Genomic DNA, 24,472 nt, shown 5'->3' on the forward strand with positions numbered 1-24,472 from the left:
CAACCTGGCTTCACAGCAGCAGAATTGATGCCACGTCCCGGGGTGTTCAGGGCTGCCAGGCCTGGTGAGCACCACTGACATCTCAGATGCCCGTTCTTCAGGTCGAGGCTCTTAGTGCCAGTGTCCCAGTGGGCAGTTCAGTGGCTTCCCCAGCCCATGGCCTCCTCTTGGTGGTGGCGACATCACAGCACCAGGTGGGATCAAAGGGGAGGGCAGCTTCCCAGGTGGATCTGAGCTTCTCATGCTCTGACAACCCGCTCACCTGCTGATCCAAGAGATAGCAGCCTTTGAAATTTGATATCCTTCCCCAGGAGAAAGAGGAGAACAGATCCAGATCCTGCACAGGATCAAACAGTTCCCTTTTGATGTCTGCAGCGGCAGAGGGTGCAGAGGGACGGGAACTCACACAGGAGGGCTATCGTCCCGATCTGATGCCCGCAGGATGGATGAGAAAAGCTGGTAAAGGAGGAATCCAGCCCAGAGAACAACACCAGCAAAAATCTGTCCCAACCAACAGGTGCCAGGTTTGGTCTCTGGGCAGAACTACCCCATGCTCTTTGTCTACACAGGAGGAGGGAGCGGCAACTGGTGTAAGCGCCACGCCGAGCTTTTCCCAGTCCTCTTGTTCTCCCCTAGAGTAGAGATTGCCTTTCTTCCCTACCAGCCAGATGAAATCCCCAGGCCCACAGAGCTTCACAAAGAGCGGGGAGCCTGGAGGAGTAAGGGTGACCAGGGTGTAATGTCCTGACCCTGCCCTGATGGGGTCCGAGCTGCTGCCGGGGGAGTTTTGCTCTCTCCAGCTCTGGTTCCTCCAAGCTGTTGGTGTTCTTCTCCCTCTGGCTGAGGCTGCACGGTCACCAGCTCCAAGAGCAGCAACCCAGTCAGGGGCTTAAAGCTGGCAGTGGGGACTCAGAGGGTGCCTGCCCTGCCCCTCCCATGTGATGGCAAGCTGTAGGGTTGCCCTGGGAGACTGGAGGTTGTCACGGCCTCTAATCACGGTCCTGTCTTCTAGAGTCCCTGCTCCCCTCAGAGCCACCTTCGAGAAATGGCTGGTGGATGGTGCGGGGCTGCAGTGGAAAGAGCCTCCTTGCAGTCCTTGGCTCCAGGCTCTCGCTGGAGGTCAAGGGAACAACTTCCAGACAATGGCCGGGAGGCTGGGTCCACTCAGGCTGTGCCACTGATGCTGTGGCCACCACCGGGAGTCCCCTTGCCTGCTCTGAGACTAGTTTCTGTAACCATAAAATAGGCACGGTAACACCCCATCCGCTTGTCCTGTTTCGTTTTTCTTCACAGCATCATCAGTACCTGATAGGAATGACCTGGTTAACTCGCTCGCTGCCTGTCTCTCCTGCCAACGATGGCAATTCTGTGAGGCCAGGGACTTTGTTCCCCAGAGCATGCCTGGCATGGTGCAGTGAACAGACCAATGGGCGCAGTGAACACGTGGATGTGGCGAAAGCTGCTGGACGGCAGTGTCTGCGTGGCACGACCCGGGACTGACGGGTCTTCTCCAACTTGCAGGGCGGCTTTGGGATCCTGGAGATGTGTGTCAGCTCCGTGCACTACTACCCCCAGACGCAGCTGGAGCTCTACAAGATCGCTGTGGACGCCGGCTTCCCGCGGAAGTACTTCCACCCCATCAATGGTGAGGGCTCCCTGTACAAACTCCCTGCCTGCAGGGAGCCCGGACACACAACCTCTGGGCCTGTTAGATGGCTGGGCAGATTGGAGGAGTCCAGGGTAAGATCTAGGAGCAGAGACCTGTGGTGGCATCAGTCACCCCTCACTTATTTTCTGCTTCTCAACCCAGCCCCAAGCAGCCGCTACCCACCGGCCAAAATGGGTAGGAGAGGTGAAGCCATTGCTGGTGAAGGCAGCATCTGGGGTGGCCTGACAGAGGCAGCAGGGCTGGGGAGGAGGTAGGAGGGTCGCCCCCAGGGACAGGACCTGAGCTACAGGGAGGATTTGCCAGTGCCCACTGGGCCCCCTCCCCATCGGTCGCTCCTCAGTTCGGCTGTTCCTTGTCCTCGCCAGGTTCAACTGTGAGGACGTCTGTACCTGTCCTCAGGCGTCCGTGTCTCAGCAGTTTGACTCTGTTCCCTGGAACTCCTTCAACCACGACATGCTGTATGACTTCATGTCCATCTCCGTGCACTGCAACAAGTCCTTGGCCATCTGCTTCCAGGTGTGCTGCCATGGGCGTGGGTGGGGCACACAGTCAGGCATGCCTCATGGGGGGCCCCAGTGTGGGGTGATGGGACTGCACTCCAAACTGCTGACAAAAGCACTCACATGAGACAATTGGAGCAAGTGCCAGGTAGTGACAAGCCTAGACACACAGCTAGCGCTGGCGGGTGGAGGGAGGGAGTGGGAGAGAGAAGGGAGAGGGAGAGAGAGAGAGAGAAAGAAAGAGAGAAACAATAACAAGGCCAGGAAGGGAGGGCAGACACCCTCTCCGGGTGACACCTCCACACCAGTTGCAAATGCCAAATGCCAGTGGTGTAAGCAGGGCGCTCCAACCTCCCACAATGATAAAGTGCCCATGTTCTGGCCGGGTCCAGGGTCCTGGGATCCAGAGTCATTTGGAACCTGTGGGAATGGACGGACAGCATGGCATGGGGCATGGGTTCCGGGCCTTCAGTAGATTCCCTTCACCCTCTTGTCGGGGTGGAAGGGAGACTTCAGGTGAGCCTGGGCAGCACGGGTCACCCTCATTCTCTCCAGGGCACAGTCCCTGCTTTTCACAAAGTCCAGCGAGACCTAGGAGCAGAGGTGGGGATGAGGGTCGCTCGCTGTTGGGTGGGTGCAGGGCTCACGCCTGCCTGCTGCTCTGGAGGAGGGTGACTTCCCCAGCCCCGGGCAGGCACAGTGGCTGGAGCAGCGCCAAGGCTGGTGGCCAGTCGGGCTCGAATCCCTGGGGCAGGGGCGGCTGGATTAGCCTTCTAGAGAGCTTGGCCTCTGCATGCTCCCCATCCCACACCCTGGCTTGGCCTTCCCAGCAAGCCCTTGGGAGCCAGTCAGCCCCAGGTGCAGGTGCTCTTAGGCAGGAAGAGGGCGTCACGTCCAGCCTGGCACAGCTGGTGACGCTGGGCACTTTTGCCGTGGCTGCTCTGAGGAGGGCAGGCCGGGCCACTCAGGGAAGCTGTTCTCCCTGTACAGCGATTAAACCCAAGGCCAGAGCCACAGGAGGGAGTCTCCGGCTCTGCTCTGGGAGTCAGAGAGCTCCTTCTTGTTCCTGGCAGCTAAGGACTGGATGAAAAAATGAAAAAAAAACCAAGCCTTTTCTGTGACAGGAGCTTTAGGAGTGGCACTTCTGAGCCATGTGTGCACCTGCAGGGCTGAGAGCTCTGAGTTGCCCCCCACAGGCAGGCAGCATGGGCAGCTGGTGGCCTTCAGATGTCCGCAGGGAGGCACAAGTCAAAGCAGGCACCTGGCCTTGCTAACAAACACCCATGAGTCTGAAACTCCTTCCCCGCCTCCAAGCCTTTCCCATCAATGAGCAGGTTTCCCTATCTTAGGAAGAAACCTCTGTTACCCTGCTTGGGCACTTGAAAATATTTAACAGCCAGCTCTGGGGTGGGGCGGGTGTGACTGTCGTGTTTGACCGTTGCCATGGTGCAAATGCTCTGGACAGCCCTGATGGAGGGGGCAGGAGACGTGCACCGGCTCTGGCCACATTGACTGGTCCCCGGCTGCCCGTCTGGATGCCGTTTAACCTCGGCTTCCCTGGTCACATTGGTTATAGACCCGTCCCTGGCTGCGGAGAAAGGTGAGCGTTACTGTTCTTTGAAGAAAGGGCAATGGAGCCTCTACTCCACGCTGGCGTGGAGCCCATAAACTTGGCTTTGGCTGGGCCCCAGGGCGGTGACCCCTAGGACCGTGGCCCCAGGGCCGTGTCAGGAGGCCCTGCCCACTGTGGGAGCCACGCCATCACAATCCCTGCTTATTAAGACCCCACTCTGGGCAGTTGCTTGTATGACAGCCCTGCATGGTAGGTGGGTGTCTGTCCAAGTTTTATAAATGAGGAAACTGAGGCTCCAAGAAAGGATCCTTGTCCAAGGTCACAAAGCAGGTAAAAGGGAGATCCCAAAGGCTGGTGGCATCAACTGTGTCCTGAGCCTCCCAGCTCCACCGCCAGACTCGGCTCCATGGGCTGCCACTTCCCTATGGCTCCACAGGACCATGGCCTTGCCGCAGGCCTGGTGGTGTCACCTCCCCCTTGGGCCTGCAAACTGGGCTTGCACATGGCCTGCAGCTCTTGCTGAGTCTGCTGTGTCTCCAGCCTACTCCTCCTCATGGCATCTCCCAAGCGCTCCCTCCCTCCCTGATTCCCTCTATGTGTCCAGCAGGGGCTCAGGCTGGAAGGCTCTGGAGCCAGGCCAGCACCTCCCAGCCTCACTTAGGGCTTGGACCAAATATCAGATCGCTCCCATGGAGAGATGTGACCCTCCTCACTGGCACCTCTACTTCCAAGGGCCAGAAAGATGGGAAGAGAAGGTGGAGGTAGAGAGCACCCCTTCCCCTTCTGGGGAGGCTGCCCATCCCCTGCCCCACCACACCTGGCCTCCCAGGGCTGTCCTGGGACTTGCTCCTGGGGGCAGTGCCTGCTCTTTCCAGCCTGCTCCTGCCTCCTGCAGCCAGGGGCCAGGGTCATCTGGTGGGTGTGGGGTTGCCTGGGGTCAGGGGTGTGTGGGGTGAGGAAAGAGAGGATAGGAGCATGGGTCTCTGAATCAGTGTCTGGTCAGTCACCCTGGGGGCTCCCTGCACCCCAGGCAAAGGGTAGGCCATGGATGGCTCAAGGTTTGGGTCTCTCGTGTCAGGAGCCAGAAAGTATCATCCTGGCTGGCTCGCACCTCCTTCTAACAGAAAAAAAGTCTGGAAGCATCGAAGTCAGATTCTTCCACAAAGAAAACAAAGAGCAGCTTTGGCTCTGCCCAGGCACAGCTGGGGAGTCCTCCACCTGCTGGGGCGTCTTCCTCCCCCTTCTCCTTCCTCCTCCCTCTCCCTCCTTCTCTCCCCTTTTACCTTCCTCCTCTTTCTCCTTCCTTCCTCTGCCTCTTCCCTCCTCCCTCTTTCTTCCTCCCCTCCGACTTCCCTCCTTTCTCCTCCCTCTGGACCCCTCCTCCTCTGGACCCCACCCAGGCCTCCTGCCTGTGCCCAGCACTCTGAGGGCGCGGTGCAGGGTGCTGGTTTGGAGCTAGGGAGGGATCAACATTCACCTCAGCAGGGAAAGAGAAGGGGACTCACTGGCCCGCCGCTGGGGTCACAGATATAACCGTAGGCAATGGTCTTGATGGCGAACCAAAAGTCGGCCCTCAGGACATGGCCCACCACTTGGCCGTTCCTGCAGATGGCCTCCAGGCTGAACATGGATACTTTGCTGGAAGAAGCCATAGAGAAAGGTGGGTCCCAAGAAACCACAGGGTGGGGACACATCCACAGTGACCTGGAGGAGAATGGGGGGCTACATGGTGCCCACCTGACCATGACTTCATGCAGATAGGGCTGGCCTACTAGGACCTTGCTGGTCCCCAGAGTCAGCTCAGCATCTGGCCTGGACACCAGGGCTCAGGCTTCATGTGAGTAAAAGGGATAATCAGAAAACATCGAAACCAGGAATGAATTCGGCTGTTTCCAGAAGCAAGTCCTGTATATTTGGGAGAAGCCCTGCTTCTGCTTCCGATTTCCTTCCACTGGACTTCTGAATGGTTCAAATGTGAAACGTGATTGTGGCTCATTGTACCGTGGTTCTTTTTCTTTCTTTCTTTCTTTCTTTTTTTTTTTTTTCCTGGAGCAGTGGTGAGACCTAGACTCACTGCAACTTCCATCTCCCACGTTCAAGCGATTCTTCTGCCTCAGCCTCTGGAGTAGCTGGGATTACAGGCACCCACCACCATGCCCAGCTAATTTTTGTATTTTTAGTAGAGACGGGGTTTCATCATATTGGCCAGGCTGGTCTCGAACTCCTGGCCTCAAGTGATCTGCCTGCTTGGGCCTCCCAAAGTGCTGGGATTACAGGCGTGAGCCACCGTGCCTGGCCAGGTTCATTTTTTTTCACAGTACAATGCATACTTTATTCAAAGGAGTTTACTACATGTAATATATGAGTACTCACTGTAAACTTTTAAAAATTAAAAGCAGGAAGACAAACAAAGTAAGCTAAAATCACAGAAAGGCCAGCACCCAGGGCTAACAAGTGCTAACACTTTGCTGCCAGGCTGCAGACTTCTCCCTGTCTGATGGGTTATTGCAGCTGAAGCTATGCAAAGCGGCCCCTGAATGAAAGGACTGGGGTGAGGATGAGGGCGCCTTCTGCATCCGCAGCTCGGAGTCACTGTTTGGGTCCCACCTGTCCATCTGATTAGGGCGAGGCTGGAAGGTGGTTTTGTAAACATCTTTGGTTTTGCCCTAGTTCTTATTCTTCACGTGAGGACACTGAGGCCCCAGCTGCTCAGAGTCCCAGAGCAGTGTGGCAGGGCCATTCTCTGTGACTCCACTGCCAGCATCTTCTCTGGGTCTGTCCTGGAACTGTGACAGCCTGGAGCCACGGTGCAGGGCAGCTATTATACAGCCTGACAGAAAACCCCTGAGCAGAGTGCACTGGGTCACAGGGGCTGTCCGAGGCCCTCCTAGACCCAGACATCAGGCTGCAGGTGCTTCAAAGGACCTATGGACGCTGCCCTGTGTGCAAGGGGTCCCCACTCCTGGAGCTGCGCTGATCCCGGGAGCTGGATAGGCTGTCACGCGAGAGGCAGAGCCCGACAGGCACCCAGTGAGAAGTCGCAGGATGATAACAGCACGGCTTTGCTCATCCCTCTACTCCTTCATCCTCCCTCTCCCCTCATCCTCCCTCTCCCCTCCTCCCTCTCTCTCATCCTCCCTCTTCCTCCCCTCCTCATTCTGACACTCCTTTTGAAGGCTCTAGAAATCTGGGAGAAGTGGTGGTGTTTGCAGCTGGCTGTCAGCTCCATGTCCACAGAGCCCAAAGCCAGCCCTTTCCCCGGAGACTTGTGCCTTGAATCCCTGCCAGGGCCACGGGAGGGTCTCTGAGCAGGGCCTGTTCTTCTCAGACCGCCCTGAACCCAAGTGGGACTCGGGTTCCTGGAATCCAAACTCTCCCAGGAGCCCAGGGAGCACGTGTGCCAGGCTCCTAGCAGCGTGCTCAAAGCCACTCAATGGGGAGAGCAGGGGGTCAGGTCGGCCCCAGGCACAGTCTCTCTTTCCACCTCTGCTGTGTGACTGGGCATGAGTCCCCCGTTCCTTGGCACTGTGTGGTCTCCATTTGTAAGTGGGGATGGTGGCCACAGCCGAGCCCGTCTCCCCTCATCACAGGGCTGTGTAGAGGACTGAACTGAAACAGGATGGGAGGCCATGTTGCAGTGACTGGGAGGCCAGGCTCCCTGGGTTCACCCTCCGAAGGCCCTCGGCCTAGACCCGCCACAGAGGGGTGGCCTGGGCTTGGCTGCACCTTTCTCTTTCGCGACCTGCATTCGAAGAGCATGGAGCCTTCCATATGTCCCCACGGGCCCTGCTGGCCTGGGAAGGGACCCATGTGTGCAACCTTACACTGGCCTGGTTTGAATCCCAGCACTTTGGGATCCTCACACCTGTAATCCCAGAACTTTGGGAGGCTGAGGCAGGCAGATCACAAGGTCAGGAGAGTTCGAGACCAGCCCGGCCAACATGGTGAAACCCAATCTCTACTAAAAATACAAAAATTAGCTGAGTGTGGTGGCGCATGCCTGTAATCCCAGCTACGCGGGAGGTTGAGACAGGAGAATCACTGGAACCTGGGAGGTGGAGATTGCAGTGAGCTGAGATCACGCCATTGCACTCCAGCCTGGGCAATAGAATGAGACTTTTTTTTTTTTTTGAGACAAACTCTCTCTGCCTTTCTGCCTTTAATAGCATGTGACCTGGCCAGATGGCCTCTCTCTTTGGCCTCGATTTCCTTATCTGCAGTGGGCTTTTGGGTGCATTCTGGAAGAGTGTGACTGGCACATAGGAAGTGTCGGTACCAGGGTCTTCGACTGGGGGATGGAGAAGTGCCTGCCTGACCTGGCTGTAAGCAGTTGCTTCTAGGTAGGGGTAGGGCAGCAGGATACTCACTCCTCCACGGTGAAGCACAGCAGGTGCCAGTGGAGGCCTGTGGCCCGGTGCTGCTCCAGGGCCTCCCACCCCAGGAAGGGCACGGGCTACTTGAGCTTGCAGGTGAAGGCCAGGCCTGCCTCCAGGGGGCTGTTGTCTGGCTGCAGGTCCGCATGCCAGTGCCGGTAGCCTGTGGGAAGGGAAACCAGGGGGTCAGTGCCACCTTGAGGGGGATTCCCCTTCAGGTGATTCATGAGGATGGTGCCTAAACCCAGCCCCTACAGCCTCTACCCACACCCTCAGAGCTGTTTAGTAACTTGGGCAACCCCGATGCCCAACTCCAGAAGGTTTCCTGGGGACAGCTCCCAAAGCACACTGTCCATCAGCACTGCAGCCCTCTGCAACCTCAGGTGGGGATGTCAGGGAGGGACTCGTGAAGGGGGAGCTGCCCAATGCCCAAGTGGGGTGCCCAACACCTGGGAGAGCTGCCCAGAGCCCAAGCTGGGTGCCCAGGGGCGCCATCCAATGCCCTTTCTGATCTCCATCTTTGCTCTGGACAGGGGTCTGGGGCTTCTTCCAGAGGCTGTGCCGCCTGCTTCCCGGCTCCATTCTTCACAGCTCTCAGAGCAACCAAGGCCTCAATTCCAACCCAGCCTGGGCCTGCGCCCCAGGTGCAGGCTGCGCCTCAGCTCTCTGAGTCCAGGTGTGTGCAGGGGTTGCTGATCCCAGCACTGTCCCTGGGGCCCTGCACAAAGACCCTGGGCAGCAAAAGGGTTTGGGGAAATGGAGGATGTCAGGCGCTGGGATGTAGGGGAGGAAATCATGGTGTGGAAAGAAGGAATCCGGGTGACAACACAGGGAAGGTAAACAGCTTGGCCTCCACGTGTCTGGAGCGTCACTGCCCTCCTGAGCCCCCAACTCCACCCCCCCCCCCCCGTGCCGTCCAGACCCTGCCCTCACCTTTCTTAATGCTCAGGGAGTCGATGGCATGGTACCCTGCATTGACGAGGCCATGGTTGGCACCCACAGCCATTGCAGTCTGGTACACAGTCACGCAGGACACCTTTGGAATGTACAGCTCCCAGCCCAGCTCCCCAAAGAAATACAGCCACATGGCCCAGACCTGGGGGACAAAGTCATGGCTTAGATGTGACCAGGTAGGATGGCTGAGGTTCAGGCCCAGGCCACCACTTCCTGGTGGACAGCTCCTACTGTGACCATGAATGTCAGCTGGCCCTGGTCCCAGCCGGACTGCCACCAAGAAAGGGGATCTTCCAAGGAGAACTCTCTCCAGCTGCTGTGGAGATCTTTGGGGAGAAGTAGGGGGTCACCTTTGGGAGAGGAAGATGGCAGGTTTGCCGTCTGCAGACCTCAGATCTTCTACAGGACTGGGTTAATTTCCTGTCTGTCATAACAAATGACCACAACTGGTATCTTAACAGCAGTAAACTCTCAGTTCTGGAGGTTCAAAATCCAAAATCCAGAGCAAGCCATGCTCCCTCTGCAGGCTCTGGAGAGGACCCTTCCACTCTGCAGGGAGAAGCCTCCCGAGCGCCTCCAGGCACCCCTCGGCTTGTGGCTGCATCACTGCAATCTCTGCCTCAGCCCTCACAGCCTCCCCTCTGTGTCTCTGTCTTCCAAGGACACTTGTCACTGGATATAGGACCTTCCCTAGCCCTAGGTAATGTCATCTGGAAATGCTGACCTTAATTACACCTGCAAAGATCCTATTTCCAAATAAGGGCACATTCACAGGTTCTGGTGAGTTAGGGTGTAGACTCATGTTTTGGGGATCATCAGTCCACAGCAGTGACCTGGAGCAAGCTTCTCACCCTTCCTTGTCTGTAAGATGGGGTTGGGAGCCCGGCTTTATCTGTTTCAGAAGCTCTGAGACATGTCTGCAAAGGGCAGGGGGAAGGCAGTAGCACAGCTCAGGGGACACCACCCTGGCTGTGCTTGGTGGGGACAGAGGCATCAGGGAAGGGGACAGCCAGTGCCAAGCCTGTTGTCCGAGGAGCCCATCACCCACCATTCTGGTCAGCCGTGGCCCGGCACAGGGCTCTGAAGACAGCCATAGCCTCTGCCCTTCAGGAAACCTGCTGGGTGCTGGACTGGGGTCCCAGGATGGAAGATGTGGCTCCTGCCCTCAATGGGCTCAGACCCCGAGTGAGGTTGGGGCCCAGGAAGGGACCTGCAGCCACAGCCCAGCCTGTACTGGAGAGAGGTCCTGGGCAGGGCGAGTGGTGACCACAGGCCAAGGAGTTCTCGTGGAACCAAGAGTGCCGCAAAGATGCCACAGACAACTGAGCTTTGGCAAGAAACAGGGTGGGGCAAGGCCGAGTGCTTCAGCCTCTCAGCTGGGAACAAAGTGTGGCCTGTGTTAGGGGGCTCTGCCCTGGGACTGACCCCAGGGGCCTGTGGACAAGCTGGGAGCCCACATCAACTGCTCCCACTCCGCCCACTGCCCACCAGCATTCTCCTGGTCCCTGCGGGCCCCATCGCAACACCTCCCGGCCCCGTGTGAGATGGAGTCTCACTCTGTTGCCCAGGCTGGAGTCAGTGGCACGATCTTGGCTCACTACAGTCTCTACCTCATCCCCTGTGTTTCCCCTCCCACCAGTCCCACAGGCAGAGACCCTGGCCTAGAAAGCATCACGCTTCTCTCACACTCCGCCTGAGACCTAGGGCAGCACTGGGAAAGTGCGGGGTGCAGAAGTGCCAGAGGACAGAGAAAAACACCCCACAGAGTGACCTGGAAGGCCAGGCCCATGAACCACACACACCCCTGACCTGGTGGGCCCAGTTTTACCCTCTCTCGGACCAATAGTCAGCGTCTATTGGGAGGACGGTGTTCAAGGGAAGTTCCTCCTGGGGCCACTTCCAAAGCAAAGAGGTGGGCCCAGTGTGAAATCCATGCCCAGGGCACTGTGACCCAGCTGAGGGTGTTCCAAGTGGTTTTCGGGGAACGTTCAAAGGAGCAGGAAAACAGTCAACATTCAGAGAATAAAGCAGTGTGTACAGACTGAATGGGATGTCCTGATTACATTTTAAAATCCATAGATAGTCACAGATGATGGGAAGAAGATGGTGGGCAATGTATGCAACTGTCAACTGGGGTTGGTTTCTCTGGGGATGGGATTAGAGGGGATTTCACTAACTTGCAGGCAGGCTATGAATGTCTCCAACAGTCCTCTGAGATGCCGCTGACCACCATGTCCCAGCCAGACGAGCTTCATGCCATAGCTCACGAGACCTACCCACAGACCCGGCATCCTTGTTCTGAGGGGGCAAGGGTCGTGCCCAAAGTGGGCTTGCTAGAAGCGAGGTCTGCACTCAGCCCCTGTGCTGAAACCCACTCGCAGTGACAGTTGGAAACCGAGCAATGAGCAGTACTTTATGCAGTCGTAACATGCTTTTTATAACACCAGTGAGTAGGAGACTGTGGGGAGAAGCGGCCTCTGTGACCTGCATCACCTACACCCCCCCGACGCTGTGTTTGGCCTGGCCTGTTCCTCTGGGGGACGTCATCCTAGAAGCAGGGCCTTTGTGTCAGCTTGGCGAGCACCTGGCCTGGCCTGGCTCCTATGCCACACAGGTGGAGGCAGACCCAGGAAGCTGCTGCCCAGCTTGGGGAGGCCTCCAGGGCCAGGAAAGGGCCAGCCCCAGGGGAGGGGAGGCAGCTGGAGCCGCCTGTCTGAGAACAAGTCCCAGCAGCTTGCTAGAGTGACTGCGAGGGTGGGGGGTGAGGCTGCTGGGCCTCAAATGGAAGGGGACATATTCCCACCAGGTCGTCTCCCCCTCCTCCAGCCAAACCATATAGAGGTAACACCTATGCCAAGCCTCAGCAAGGTGGGAAAACCCTCAGCTCCCCTCCCCTTCTGCAAACCAGAGCCCAGCTGCAGACAAAGCTGGATACTGCGTGGACCCCATGGCTGGCCTGCTGGAGCTGGACTCCAGATGTCTGAAAGCCATGTGGCCTGGATCAAGCTGTGCTGCCCTTTCTGAGCACCTACCCTCTCTGGTCCCAGCAGGCAGCTTTGCACCACAGAGGCAAGAAGCAAGCTAGACACGGCCAGCCCTGCTTCCTGCCCCTGTGCAGCCTCTGGAGGGGAGGTGACAGCAGAGCCGCCGGGATCTCCCTGGTCTCTGGCTGCCTCCTCCCTGACAGTCATTGCCATGTTGTTTATTTGCTAACAGAACCCAGACTTGTCCCCCAGGACCTTGCTCCTCCCCAACCTTCCTTAGCATTTTCCCCTCAAACTGTAGACGAACATACTGGAAGGAGAGATAGGGAGCGACCTACACATGTGGCTGTGTACCCGCCCAGCCCCTCCTGAAGGCCACATCCATGTCACTGATACATATCGGGGGCTTTCTGGGTTTCTCTAGCCAGCTGGCCCTGAGCAGCGTGGCCCATCCAGCCTCTCTGAGCTCCATCTGTGCAACATCTGTTACATGGGGTGATATCTTCTCCAGCATGAGCGCTAGAGGACTCTGGAGGCCTGGTCTCCGCTGCCCCGCATGGCTTACACACCTGCAAACAAACAGGGTGGTCATGCACCGAGGTTCTCAACAGGCGATCCTGCCCCCAGTGGACCTTTGGCCATGTCCAGACACACTTGTGGCTGTCACAACGGTGGGTGCCTCTGGCATCTAGTGGGCGGCAGCCAGGGAGGCTGTCACACACCTGCGTCACACAGGAGGGGCCCCACAGCAGGGAGGCTCTGTACCAAAATGTCAATAGTGCTGAGGTTGGGAGACCCTGTAACAGAGCCGTCCATGCTGCGGGCAGGATTACATAGGGAAGTGTGCTGTGATGTTCTCGGAACAGTGTCTGGCACACAGGAAGCCCTCAGCAAACAGGCTGCTGTGTTTACCATCCGCGCCCCATCTCAGCCTCGATAAGTCAAAGGAGATGCCAAGATGCCTGTTTTCCAACATGGAAAGGAAGCCCAGAAGAGGGAGGTGCTGGTCCAGAACTAGAACCTGGGCCCTGATCCTGGTCTCTGAGGGAGCCTCCTGCCTGGGGCTGGGTCTCATGGAGTCCTGGCACCAGACACTACCACCATCTCAGAAGAGGTGGGCCCTGGCCCCCAGGATAGAGACTTTCTAGAGCTGGCGTGGGATGTGTGGAGTGCTCTTTGGAGACTGTCTATGCTCCCACCCCAGCAGCCCCTCCTCACACGCCCACAATGGCAGCAGGGAGGCTGTCACATGGAGACCTCTGGAGCCGGCTACTGCTCAGCAGAGCTCAGCCCTCCTGTTTCCAGGGGGGTCAGTCGGCCTCGGGAGGGCTGCCCCGTGCCTTTCGGGTGGGGATATAATAAGTGGTGATGCAGGCGGTGAGGCAGAGGCCACCTTCCCTGGGACTGAGTCTCTGGCATGTACCAGGCACTGGGAAGGGATGGAAGACACTGTGACTTTGATCCCCATGACCTCTCCGAGCTCCAAACAGCCTGTGGGAGGGCCGCCTGGTCCCACTGTCCCCCCTTCACCGTTGGGAACCAAGGCCCAGGGAGGTAAAGGAATCTGCCTAAGGGCCCCCAGCCCCCAGATCCCCTGGCATTCCCCTCACAGCATACTGCCACTCATGACCCAGAGGATGTGGCCAGCTGGAACTTACCAGTTGCCTGGTGGCTCTCAGCATCTTGTGGGTGGAGAATGGGAAGGCCTTGTTGCTCAGGTCTGCGTCCAGCCCCTCCTGCAGAATGGCCCTGCTGCAGCAAGAGCAAAGTCGCTCAAAGAGCAAAAGCAAGTGCTCATGGGTGGGGCCGGGGCAGGAAAGGCCCTGGGGACCTGCCATGAGTGGGACAAGTCCCTGTCCTCATGAGACAGACGACAATAAACATGGATTAATCAAAATACACCAAGACAGATGTGCGCTCCAAATGCACATAAGACAGCCACCTTCCAGCGGGGTAATGCTAGGGCTAGCAGGACCCCTGGGGGAGGCCAGACTTGGAGACAGCTCTGATGGGACTCTGGATTCTTAGATGGGGAACTGAGGCCAGAGTGGTCATCTTACCATAGAATGCCCCTGAAACTCACAGGCCAGGAGGAACAGCGTCTGGGCCAGGTCCACAATCCATATCTCCAGGCCCCTCCAGTTTTCCAACTCTTCAGAGGCCAGAGGTGCCCCAGCTGCTGCTTCGGTAGCCTTGGCCCAAGAGAGGGGCCGGCTATGGTGGCCTCAGTGCTGTACAGAAGAGTAGAGTGACTTGGCCAAGGCAGAGCCGGATTGGAGCAGATTCTGGCCTCCTCCCAGCCCTCTTCAGAAAGTGCTGTTCCTGGACACTCCCTGCTCTGTTCGCTGACCTAACCTTCCAACGGGGCACCTCAGCCCCAAAGTCCTCTGACATGGATGTGAGACCCTGAGGCTGTAGACTTGGAGGAGGCAGAGCGCTGGGCTTAGCACCCAGCAGGTGCTAAGAGCCATTTCAACCTCCTAGAGTACTGTCACCTACCGAGGGCAGGGCCGCACCCAAGTGCCCACAGTGCAGTGAGATGCTGGGAATGTTCCTGAGCACTGGACACTCAGTTCATACTCAACAGTTTGCACTGACTTGCTGGGTCCACCCCTAGTTAATAAGCTCTGCGCAGGCGGGGGTTCACTCCCCACTTCCCCTGCTCCACGGTGCCCAGCACCGCATCTACTCTCACACTCGCCCAAGTACCGGAGACCTCACTGGGGCCAGCATCCGTGATCTCCAAGGAAGCCCTCACCTCCTGGGCACCATGCCCACCTCCAGGTCTAGCCTTCTTGTGCCCCTCCACATTATCACCCCTTTCCCTGTCCCCACTTAACCCTTTGTCATCCTTCAGCTCTTGGTTCAGCTGTCACCTCCTCCAGGAAGCCCTCCCTGATTCTCTAGGTCTTGGTCAGGTACTCCTTGTCCAAGGTCTCACAGTCTCCTGCCAGGGTGTCTCTCACATTGGTTGTACCCACTCCCCCAATACACCTACCCCCAGGAGGATGCCAACAGAATCCTCCCATCCCAATGTGCCTGGCACAGAGAAGGCTCTCAGTAAATAGGACTGACTATGAACACCCTGGCTTGGCACAACAGGGTGAGGCCCCCATTGCTAGGAGATGCCCCCCCCTTCTGTCCCTCTGGGGTCCCAGCAGGTGTTGAGGCTGCAGGGTGGGCTGCCCAGATGTGCTGCTGACTCTAATCCCATTCGTCAAGGTATTGGAAGCCACCACCCACGTCACCCTGAGGTGCTCAACTGTGGTGCAGTTGGCCAAGCCCTGGAGAGTGATATCAGCGCCTCAGACCTGACGAGCACATGCTCTGTGCAGCCTTGAGTGGCAGCCACACGGAAGGGACCCTGGGGAAGGAGCCTGGAGCTGCCAACTGGTCCAAGGCTTTGAAGGGCTCTGACCCAGGCTGTGGGCTCAGCAACCTCAGGGGAAGCCCAGCTCCAGGGGTCCACTAGCTTCCCAGTTAGAGGCCCCGGTTCTAGTCCCAGGCCCTGTACTTACCCCTCACCCCTACCAAGCCCCAGTCCCTCATCTGTGATGCCATGAGCCATTGTGAGGAACCAGCAAGAAAGCACATGCAAAGCCCCTGGTGTTAACCATGACCACAGTGATGGCCACTTTTGGGCTGCACAACACTGTCTCTCCAGCCATGCAAGGATATTGGTTTTGGTTTGTTTTGTTTCATTTTGGTTTGAGACAATGTCACCCTCTGTCACCCAGGCTGGAATGCAGTAGCACAATCACAGCTCACTGCAGCCTTGACCTGGGCTCAAGTGATCCTCCAGCCTTGGGCTCCCAAGTAGCTGGGACTACAGGTATACACCACCATTCCCAGCTATTAGAAAACAAAAATATTTTTAGAGACAGGGTCTCGCTAAGTTGCTCAGGCTGGTCTCGAACTCCTGGACTCAAGTGATCTTACCGCCTTGGCCTCCCAAAGTGCTGGGGTTGCCGGCATGAGCCACCATGCCCAGCCTCCACCAGCACGAGGCTATTTGAGTTTACATTCACTAGAATTAAAAATGCAGTCCCACTAGCCACATTTCAAAGGCTCAGGAGCCACACAGGGCTTAGTGGCTGCGTGTTGGACTGCTCAGTTATGGAATATTTCTAGAAAGTTCCACAGGGCAGCAGCTCGCACAGCCCCTGCTCTGTGGTCCAGCAGGTGTACTGAGCACATCCTGAATAACAACTCCAAAAGTGCAGCCTTCATCAGCAGCACCAGTATAATAAACTTTGGGTTATTCTTGAAAGACAGAGGACATTTTGGAGTAGAAAGTTAAGAAGTTACCAGGAGGCAGCGAGCTCCTCTTCCGGCCCTGGCTGCCTCCCCTGCCGACGCCTGCAGCAGATTATAATGAGGCTTGGCCCACCAGCCAATGCTGGACAGCACCTTGATCTATCCGTCTGTCACCTCCTCCCTCCACACCCCACCTGCCTCCCCAACACTAAAAATAGTCCCACTCCCTGTCCAAGGTTGGTATGGCAATGAAGCCAGAGGATTCCAAGGGCCAGGCTTTGACACCCCTCCCTCCACCCCATAGATGTGGAGGTTGGGGTCACCCAGGTGAGAAATGAAAATCACACAGCATCGCGGCGGCCTGTGGGCCAGGCTGGGGCCTGCATGAATCCACTGCATCCCAGCCCCTTCCCCATCGCTGCGGCTGGCACTCTCCACTCCTCTTCAAGCACATGGAACCTGTCCCTGTCCCACCCCTCCTCCTGACCCTCCCAGCACACCCCATCCACTGTCTGGCACTATGAGCCTTGCCCAGTCCATGGGAACCACCACAACGCCATACCTTCACCCGTGAGCCATATGGACTCAGCTCATTACTCCCTCCTGGACATCCCTGCCTTGCCTAGCCTGAGGTTCCCTGCAGGCCTGTTGGCCCCTAACTTGCTGGCCCAGCAGCAGAGACCCCCCCACCAAAGCCCAAGCCCAACCATGTTTCTCTTTTGCTCAGCATCCCTCCCTCAGACAAGCAGTGGCTGGGCCTTCAGGATCTCACCCTGCTGCCCTCTGAGCACGGCTCCTGGCCTGCTTCATCCCTGCCTCGATGCATGTCTCAGACAAACAAGCACTTGCCTGCCACAGGGCCTCTGCGCCTGCTGTCCTCACTGCTGGGAGCAGTCCACCCAAAGAGCGCCAAGGCTGGGTCATTCGTTTCCTGCATTGTTCTGCCCAAATGTCTCCTTAATGCGTATTGGTTTCTATGGGCAGCCTCAAGTCAAACACTTGGCAAAAGCTGGTTAATGTTAAAGCACTTGACCGTCTCTGATTCTGTCCCTTCATTCAGCACGCACGTGTCTACCATGTGCCTCTGAGCACCACAGTGCATCTTCACGGAGGGACAGCAACAACTGAGTCCCTTACAGCCCACGAGTGGAGTGACTGGCCCAGGACTCAGCAGGGGGTGCCAAGGAAAACAGACCCCATGGCAGGGTTCGGGCACTCCAGCCAGAGGTCTCAGCAGAACCCCAGGATGACAGGATATCTCCCAGACACAGCCGTGCTCACCTTGGCGACCTTCAGTCTAGAGACACATCTCCCCTCACCCCTCGCCACCTCTCCTCCTCTCCTTTCCCGTCCTCTCCCCAAAGCTGCCCCCATCATTTTCCAGAGCTAGATCACCCCTTTGACACCCTCCATGTCTCCAGAAGTAGTGCCCTCTTCTTGTGCCTCTTCCTCCTGCCCAGTCCAGCAGAGTCACCCCGTCCAGTCCCAGGGCAGATGTGTCAGGAGGAAGTATGCTGAGATGAGTGTCCTGGCCCCTGAGCCCGGGGGTCAACAATGGAAGGCCTACATTAGGCCGTCTTCTCACATAGGGTTTTTAACTCTTGAGAAAGGGTGGTAGTGAGCCTGTGCAGGCTTCTGAGCACAAGAGGGCCGGGTCCCCATCAGCTCTGGCACTGACCAGCTGTGTGACCTTCGGAAAGTGTCTCTACCTCTCTGTTCCTCAGTTTCTGCATCAGTAAAAATAAGACCAATTAAAACCACCTCAAAGGACTACTATGGGGACGGGAGATGTTGGCTCAAGTTTGGCAAGTCCCAGGTGTTCCACTGGTGGCTGCTAACATGACTGCCCTTCCCCTCTGCCCCCTACCCCCAGTCCTTTCTCTGAAGCATAGGCAGAGTGGTCTTTCTGAAGTGCACACCTGCTCAGTTGTCCTTTTGCCCAAGACCCTTCTGTGGCTGTGCACATGAGCCAGCATCCCAGGGTCTCCCTGGATCCTGGCTTCTCATGGGTGGGGAAAACAGCCTGGCAGGTGTTTACAGAATGAATGAATGCATGGAGAAGCCATGTGGAGACCTTGTCATGGGGGGTGTTTAGGGCGGAGCTGGGGACACCTCNCTAGCACTGGACCTGGTACCAGAGAAGACTCCATAAATGTCTGTGGCATAAATTACTTTGTGGATGGAGGATGGATGGACAGATGGGAAGGTGGGCAGATGGATGGGAGGATGGGAGTGGGTGAGTAGAAGGCAGAACAGATGTATGGAGAAAGAGGGATGTGTGGGCTGGTGGATGGGTGGATGGAAGACTAAGTGGGTGGCTGGATTAATGGGAGGTGAGCAGCAGGTGCCTAGGAGTCTGGGAAGTGGGTTTGTTGGTTGGCTGACTGGAGAGATGATGTTAGGTGTTGAATTGTGATCCCCACAAAATACATGTGAAAGTCCTCACTCCAGGACTGGGAATGTGATCTTAAATGGAAATGGGGTCTTTGCGGATGTGATCAGGTTAAAGTGAGGTCATTAGTGTGGGTCCTCATCTAATCTGACTGCTGTCCTTATAAGAGGAGAACACGGTTGGGCATGGTGTCACACATCTGTAATCCCAGCACTTTGGGAGGCCAAGGTGGGTGTATCACCTGAGGTCAGGAGTTTGAGACCAGCCTGGTGAAACCCCGTCTCTACTAAAAACACAAAAATTAGCCGGGCATGGTGGTGGATGCCTGTAATCCCAGCTACTCTGGAGGCTGAGACAAGAGAATCACTTGGATCCAGGAGGCGGAGGTTGCAGTGAGCCAAGATTGTGCCATTGCACTCCAGCCTGAGCGACAGAGTGAGACTCCGTCTCATAAATGAATAAACAAAAAAGAGAGAGACAAAGAACACCTGGATAAGGCCATGTGACACAGACAGAGACTACAGTGATGCAGTTGCACGCCAAGGAAGGCCAAGATTCCTGGCCGCCACCAGCAGCTGGAAGAGCAAGGAAGGGTCCTCTGCAGAGTGTCAGATGCAGACACCCTCATTTTGACCTCCAGCTTCCAGAACCATGACAACAAATTGCTGTTGTTTGAAGCCACTGGGTCTGTGATCCTCTGTTCTGGCAGCCTTGGACACTCATGAAGATGGGGATGTGTAAGCTTTTGGGTGGGAGGGTGACGAAAAGGCAGATGAAGATCCCAAGTATGTCCCAAATATGGCTTGGGACATACTTATATTAAAAATGAGTCATTACATATTCAAAATTCAGAAGTAGCTGAACATCCTGTGTTTCTATTTAATTCTGGCAATCCTACCTGTGAGAGCATGGGGACAACTGGGCCCCCCCAGTCCCAGTAGAGAGGTGGCTGAGGGCCAGCTGCCACATACCCTTTCTGGAATAGAGTAGAGAGGAAGGCAGAGGTGAGGAGGAGAAGGAAGGCAGGAGGAAGAGGTGGAGGAAAGTAATGAGGGCCTGGGGCCTGGGATGGGGCAAAGGGGGCCAGAGGGGGGGGGCCCAAGGCCGGGTGAGGGCAAGGAGCAGTGTGCTCAGGGTGCCCGAGGGGACAGGATGACTTGCCAGGTCATCTCAGTGCCTGCGGCTGTGCCCATGGAGAGACAGGAACATTCCCCCGAACTCCAGGCTCCATACCTGGGGGTTGGCTGACATATGCGGAGAAGAGCCAGTTGGCAGCTTTCCTTGTATCCAGCCCCACCAGGTACAACTTCCAAAAGGAGGAGATGTCAAACACAGCGGTGGCCCCTCTGCAGGCCAGACACTCCTTCTTGATCAGAAAAGCTCCTGGGAGGTGGGAATGCTGCGGGGGCCTTTGTGGTGTACTTCCTCCCCAAGAATGTGGAGAATGGGGGCTCTTTCCAGCACACCTGTACTGAGGCTCCCCTCCCTCTGTTCTAGTCCGCACCAAGCCCTTCCCAGCTCAGGTACACACTGTGACACATGCTTCTCAAGCACAGGGAATGCTTCCCAGGATAGAATATATACTAAGCCACAAAACAAGGCTCAATAAATTCAAAAAGTTTGAAATCATACAAAGGATATTCTCTGACCATGATGTAATTAAATTAGAAATCAGTAGCAGAAGAAAAATTGGAAAATTCACAAGTAAGTGGAAATTAAACAACACATTGCTAAAGAATGAATGGATCAAAGAAAAGAATCACAAAGGGAATTAGAAGCTACTGAATAAAATGAAAATGAAAGCACAATACACAATCACTTATGGGATGCAGTTAAAGCAATGCTTACAGGGAAATTTCTGCTTGTACCTGCTTCTATTAGAAAAGAAGATCTCAAATCAATAGCCCGATCTACTTTGAGAAGCCAGAAAAAGGGCAAATTAAACCCAAAGCAAGCAGAAGGAATGAAATGTTAGAACAGAAATAAATAAGAATAGGAAAAAAAAAAAAAACCAGCAAAACAAAAAGTTGATGTTTTGAAAAGATCAACAAAATTGGCAAACATCTAGTTAGAGTGACAGAGAAAATGAGAGGACTCAAAGTGCTAAAATCAGGAGTGAAAGAGAGGATATCATACCTACCCTAGAGAAATAAAAGGGATTCTGAGGGAACTCTATGAACAACCACATGCCAACAGACTAGACATGAAATGGACAAATTCCTAGAAACACACAAATTACTGAAACAGAATGAAGACATCACAAATCTTAATAGAACTAAAACAAAAAAAAGAGATTTAATTCATAATTGAAAAATTGTCCACAATCCCAGGTCCAGATGGCTTCCCTGATGAATTTTACCAAACAGTCAAAGAAGAACTAATACCAGTTTTTCCCAAACTCTTCCAAAAAATACCAATAGGAAATACTTGCCAAATCACTCTAGGAGACCAGCATTACCCTGATGCCAAAAGCAGAAAAAGATATAAGAAAACAACAGACCAATATTTCTTACAAATATAGATACAAAAAAAAATCCTCAACAAAATACTGGCAAATCAAATCCAACAACATAGGAAAGAGATTACACACCATGATCAATGGGATTTATCCCAAGAACGTGAGGTTGGTTTCACATTCAAAAATCAATTGATGTAATGCAACATATTAAGAGAACAAAGGACAAAAACCATCTGATCCTCCAATAGATACAGAAAAGTATTTGACAAAATTCACCTATTCATGATAAAACCGCACAACAAACTAGGAATATAAGGGAGCTTCCCTCACCTGATGAAAGACACAAAAATCACACAGCAAGCATGATATTTGATGATGAAAGATCAGGAACAAGACAGGGGGGGCCATTCTTGCCACTCTGTTGGACATTGTACTGGAGGCCCTAGCCAGGGCAATTAGGCAGGAAAAGAAAAATAGAAGGCATCCAGATCAGAAAAGAAGAAGTAAAAACACCCCTATTTGCCAATAACAGGATCTTTTATATAGGAAATCCTAAGGAATCCACTAAAAAAAAAAAAAAAAAAAAAGCTGGTAGAACTAACAAAATAGTTCAACAAGGTTACAGGATACAAGGTCAATATATAAAAACACACAAAAATGTATTTCCATATTAGCAATGAACAATCTCAAAGGAAAGTTTTTAAAAATTCTACTTCCAGTATCATCAACATAATAAAATGCTTAGGAATAAATTTAATTTAAAAGTCCAAAACTTATATTCTAAAACCTAGATTTTTTTTTGAAAGAAATGAAAGAAGACCTAAGTAAGTGGAAAGACATCCCATGTTCATGAAACAAAAGACTTACTATTGTTGAAATGACAATATACCCCAAATTGATCTATAGACCTAACACAATTCCTATCAAAATTCTCAGCGGGTTTTTTTTTGTTTTGTTTTGTTTTTTTTTGTTTTTTTTTCAGAAATTGACTAGCCAATCCTAAAATTCATATGGAGATTCAAAGGGGCCAAGAATACTCAAAATAATATTGAAAAGGAAAAACAAAGTTGCAGAATTCACATTTCTTGATTCCAAACTTGCTGTTAAAATACTAAGCTACAAAATCAAGACAGTGAGGTACTAAATAAGAATAGACCTATAGATCAATGGAATAGAATTGAGAGTCCAGAAATAAGCCCTCATATTTACAGTCAATTAATTTTCAACAAAGGTGCCAAGACAATTCCACAGGGAAAGCAATCATTTCAACAAATGGTGCTGGGCCAACAGGGTAGCCGCATGCAAAAGACTGTGGCTGGACCTGACTTCTCGTCATGCACAAAAATTGACTTTCATGGATCCTAGACCTAAGTGTAAAAGGGAAGACTATAAAACTCTTAGAAGAGGCCGGGTGTGTTGACCCACGCCGGTAATTCCAGCACTTTGGGAGACCGAGGCGGGCAGATCACGAGGTCAGAAGGGGAGGGTGTTAGGGGCTTTATCCCGGGGCCAACAGCCCCTAACAGCGGGCGGCAGGTTAGGGGCTCCATCAGGGGCTGCCCTGCTCTTGGCGGCAGAGGTTGCAGCAACAGAATTGGCCTCCAAAGAAGGAGACTTCCTCCTCTCCCCGGACTCCAGACTCTAGAGGGCGACCTGACCTCCTCCTGCTCCTCTGCTCCAGCGCAGCAAGTGCACAGCCTTTCTGCAGGAATCCTGAGCACTGCAGGGCCCCCATACCCGCCATGGTTCCCCACGCCCGCTCCCTCTCGCTCTGTGTTGCTGAGACCGCCTGGGATCCCTAGGCACACCGGACACAGAGTAGCGGATACCACTGGCGGACAGGGCTCTGTAGATGGAGGCATCAGAGTCGGGAACTGAGTTGTTGCCAAGCTGCCGCCACCATCTGAATATGTTGCAAAGGCAGTGCTGGCCTGGCAACTGGTGACGCTCCACGCCCACCCCAATCCCCACTTCCACCCAAGTAACTGCAACCCTAGAGACAGACGCCTGGGCGGCAGTGGCTAAGTCTGACAGTTGGCCAGGCGGCCAAAGGACGGGAACTGGCAGCTCACCCCATCCCAGTTTCCACAGAGAACTGAGGCACCATGGCCCCTGCGCTGTTGGCACAGGCCAAAAAGGAACTGACCCTGGGCTGGGCAGGCAGTGCACTTGGCGACCCTGAGGTCATCAGGTACCAGCCCTGCCAATCCCTGTCGGTGCCCAAGCTGCAGCTGCCACCTGCACGTGGGCAGCAACTGCCTGGCCACCCTCAGCATCACAGATCCTGGGGCCAGATGCCTCAGTGGCAAAGCCAGATGACCGGCTCTGCAATCGATCAGTCAGCCCTATCCGCATCCAGGCAGAGTGCTCAGCATCTGGGTCAGGATTCAGAGCAAGTGGAAAAGGAGCTGACCCTCAGGCCTGGTGGGCTGTGCTCTGTGCCCGCAACCCTGACGCCATCCAGCGGAGTTCTGCTTTCCCCCGCCAGCGCCTCAGCTGTTGCAGAAAACTGCAGAACTGCAAGTTGCACACGGGCAGAGAAGACGGAGCAACCCCCTGACCCTCAGTGCCCTTCACCCTATCTACACACCTGCCACACGGACCTGGGGCCACTGCCTGGGCGACCAACTCAGGCAATCTGCGCAGCAGCGGCACCAGGGTGGGAACCTGCTGCTTAATACCACGCCAGTTACCAGGAAGAGCCCGCCCCGGCAGCCCCTGTGTTGTTGGAGGAGACCAAAAGAGAGGGCCCCCCCCCCGGGGGGGGGGGGGGGGGGGGTGATGCACATGACCCTCAGGACATCAGGTACCAGGTCTCCAGCACCCGCTGGCATACGAGCTGCTGCAAGTGACTGGGCACCCCAGACCAGGCCCATGCCGCCAGCAGCGAGGATCCTGAGGCTAGACGCCCAGGCAGCAAAGTCAGGCCATCGGTCCAGCCTGCAGCCGCTCAGTCTCATGCTATGGATACAGATTGCTTGGCGCCAGGGCCCAGGATCAGGAGAGATGTCCAAGAGGAGGGGACCCTGAGGCCAGGTAGGCTGTGCACTAGGCAACCCTGACGCCATCCAAGGGAAGCTCCGCCATTCCGCGCCAGTGCCAGATCTGCAGCTGCAAACCGCGCAGTCCCGCACTAGCAGCGGTGAGGGCGGGTGGAGGAAGGAGCAGCCCCTGACTCTCCATGCCTTTTCCACTACCGGACACTAGCCACACGGACTCCAGGGCCAGAGCCTCAGCATGAAGCCAGGCTATCTGCGAAGCCACACCGGTGGCCGCGGAGTGCCCTTGCCAGCACCCGATCTGCACCCGATC

The 24,472-nt window shown here is 55.2% G+C and overlaps 1 protein-coding gene across 1 annotated transcript; it reads right to left on the minus strand.

The window, feature by feature from the left end:
• Positions 1–2,637: 2,637 nt before the first annotated feature.
• LOC112632442 (sarcosine dehydrogenase, mitochondrial-like) lies at positions 2,638–24,120 on the minus strand. The gene is given in 9 exon segments (XM_025398117.1): positions 2,638–2,760; positions 5,248–5,446; positions 8,110–8,278; positions 9,049–9,211; positions 13,712–13,884; positions 19,936–20,085; positions 23,356–23,535; positions 23,764–23,878; positions 23,971–24,120. Coding segments are annotated over 9 exon segments (1,422 nt in total).
• Between the last annotated feature and the right edge of the window lie 352 nt (positions 24,121–24,472).

This window comes from Theropithecus gelada, chromosome 10 (genome assembly GCF_003255815.1).
Source record: "Theropithecus gelada isolate Dixy chromosome 10, Tgel_1.0, whole genome shotgun sequence".
NCBI classification, from domain to species: Eukaryota; Metazoa; Chordata; class Mammalia; order Primates; family Cercopithecidae; genus Theropithecus; species Theropithecus gelada.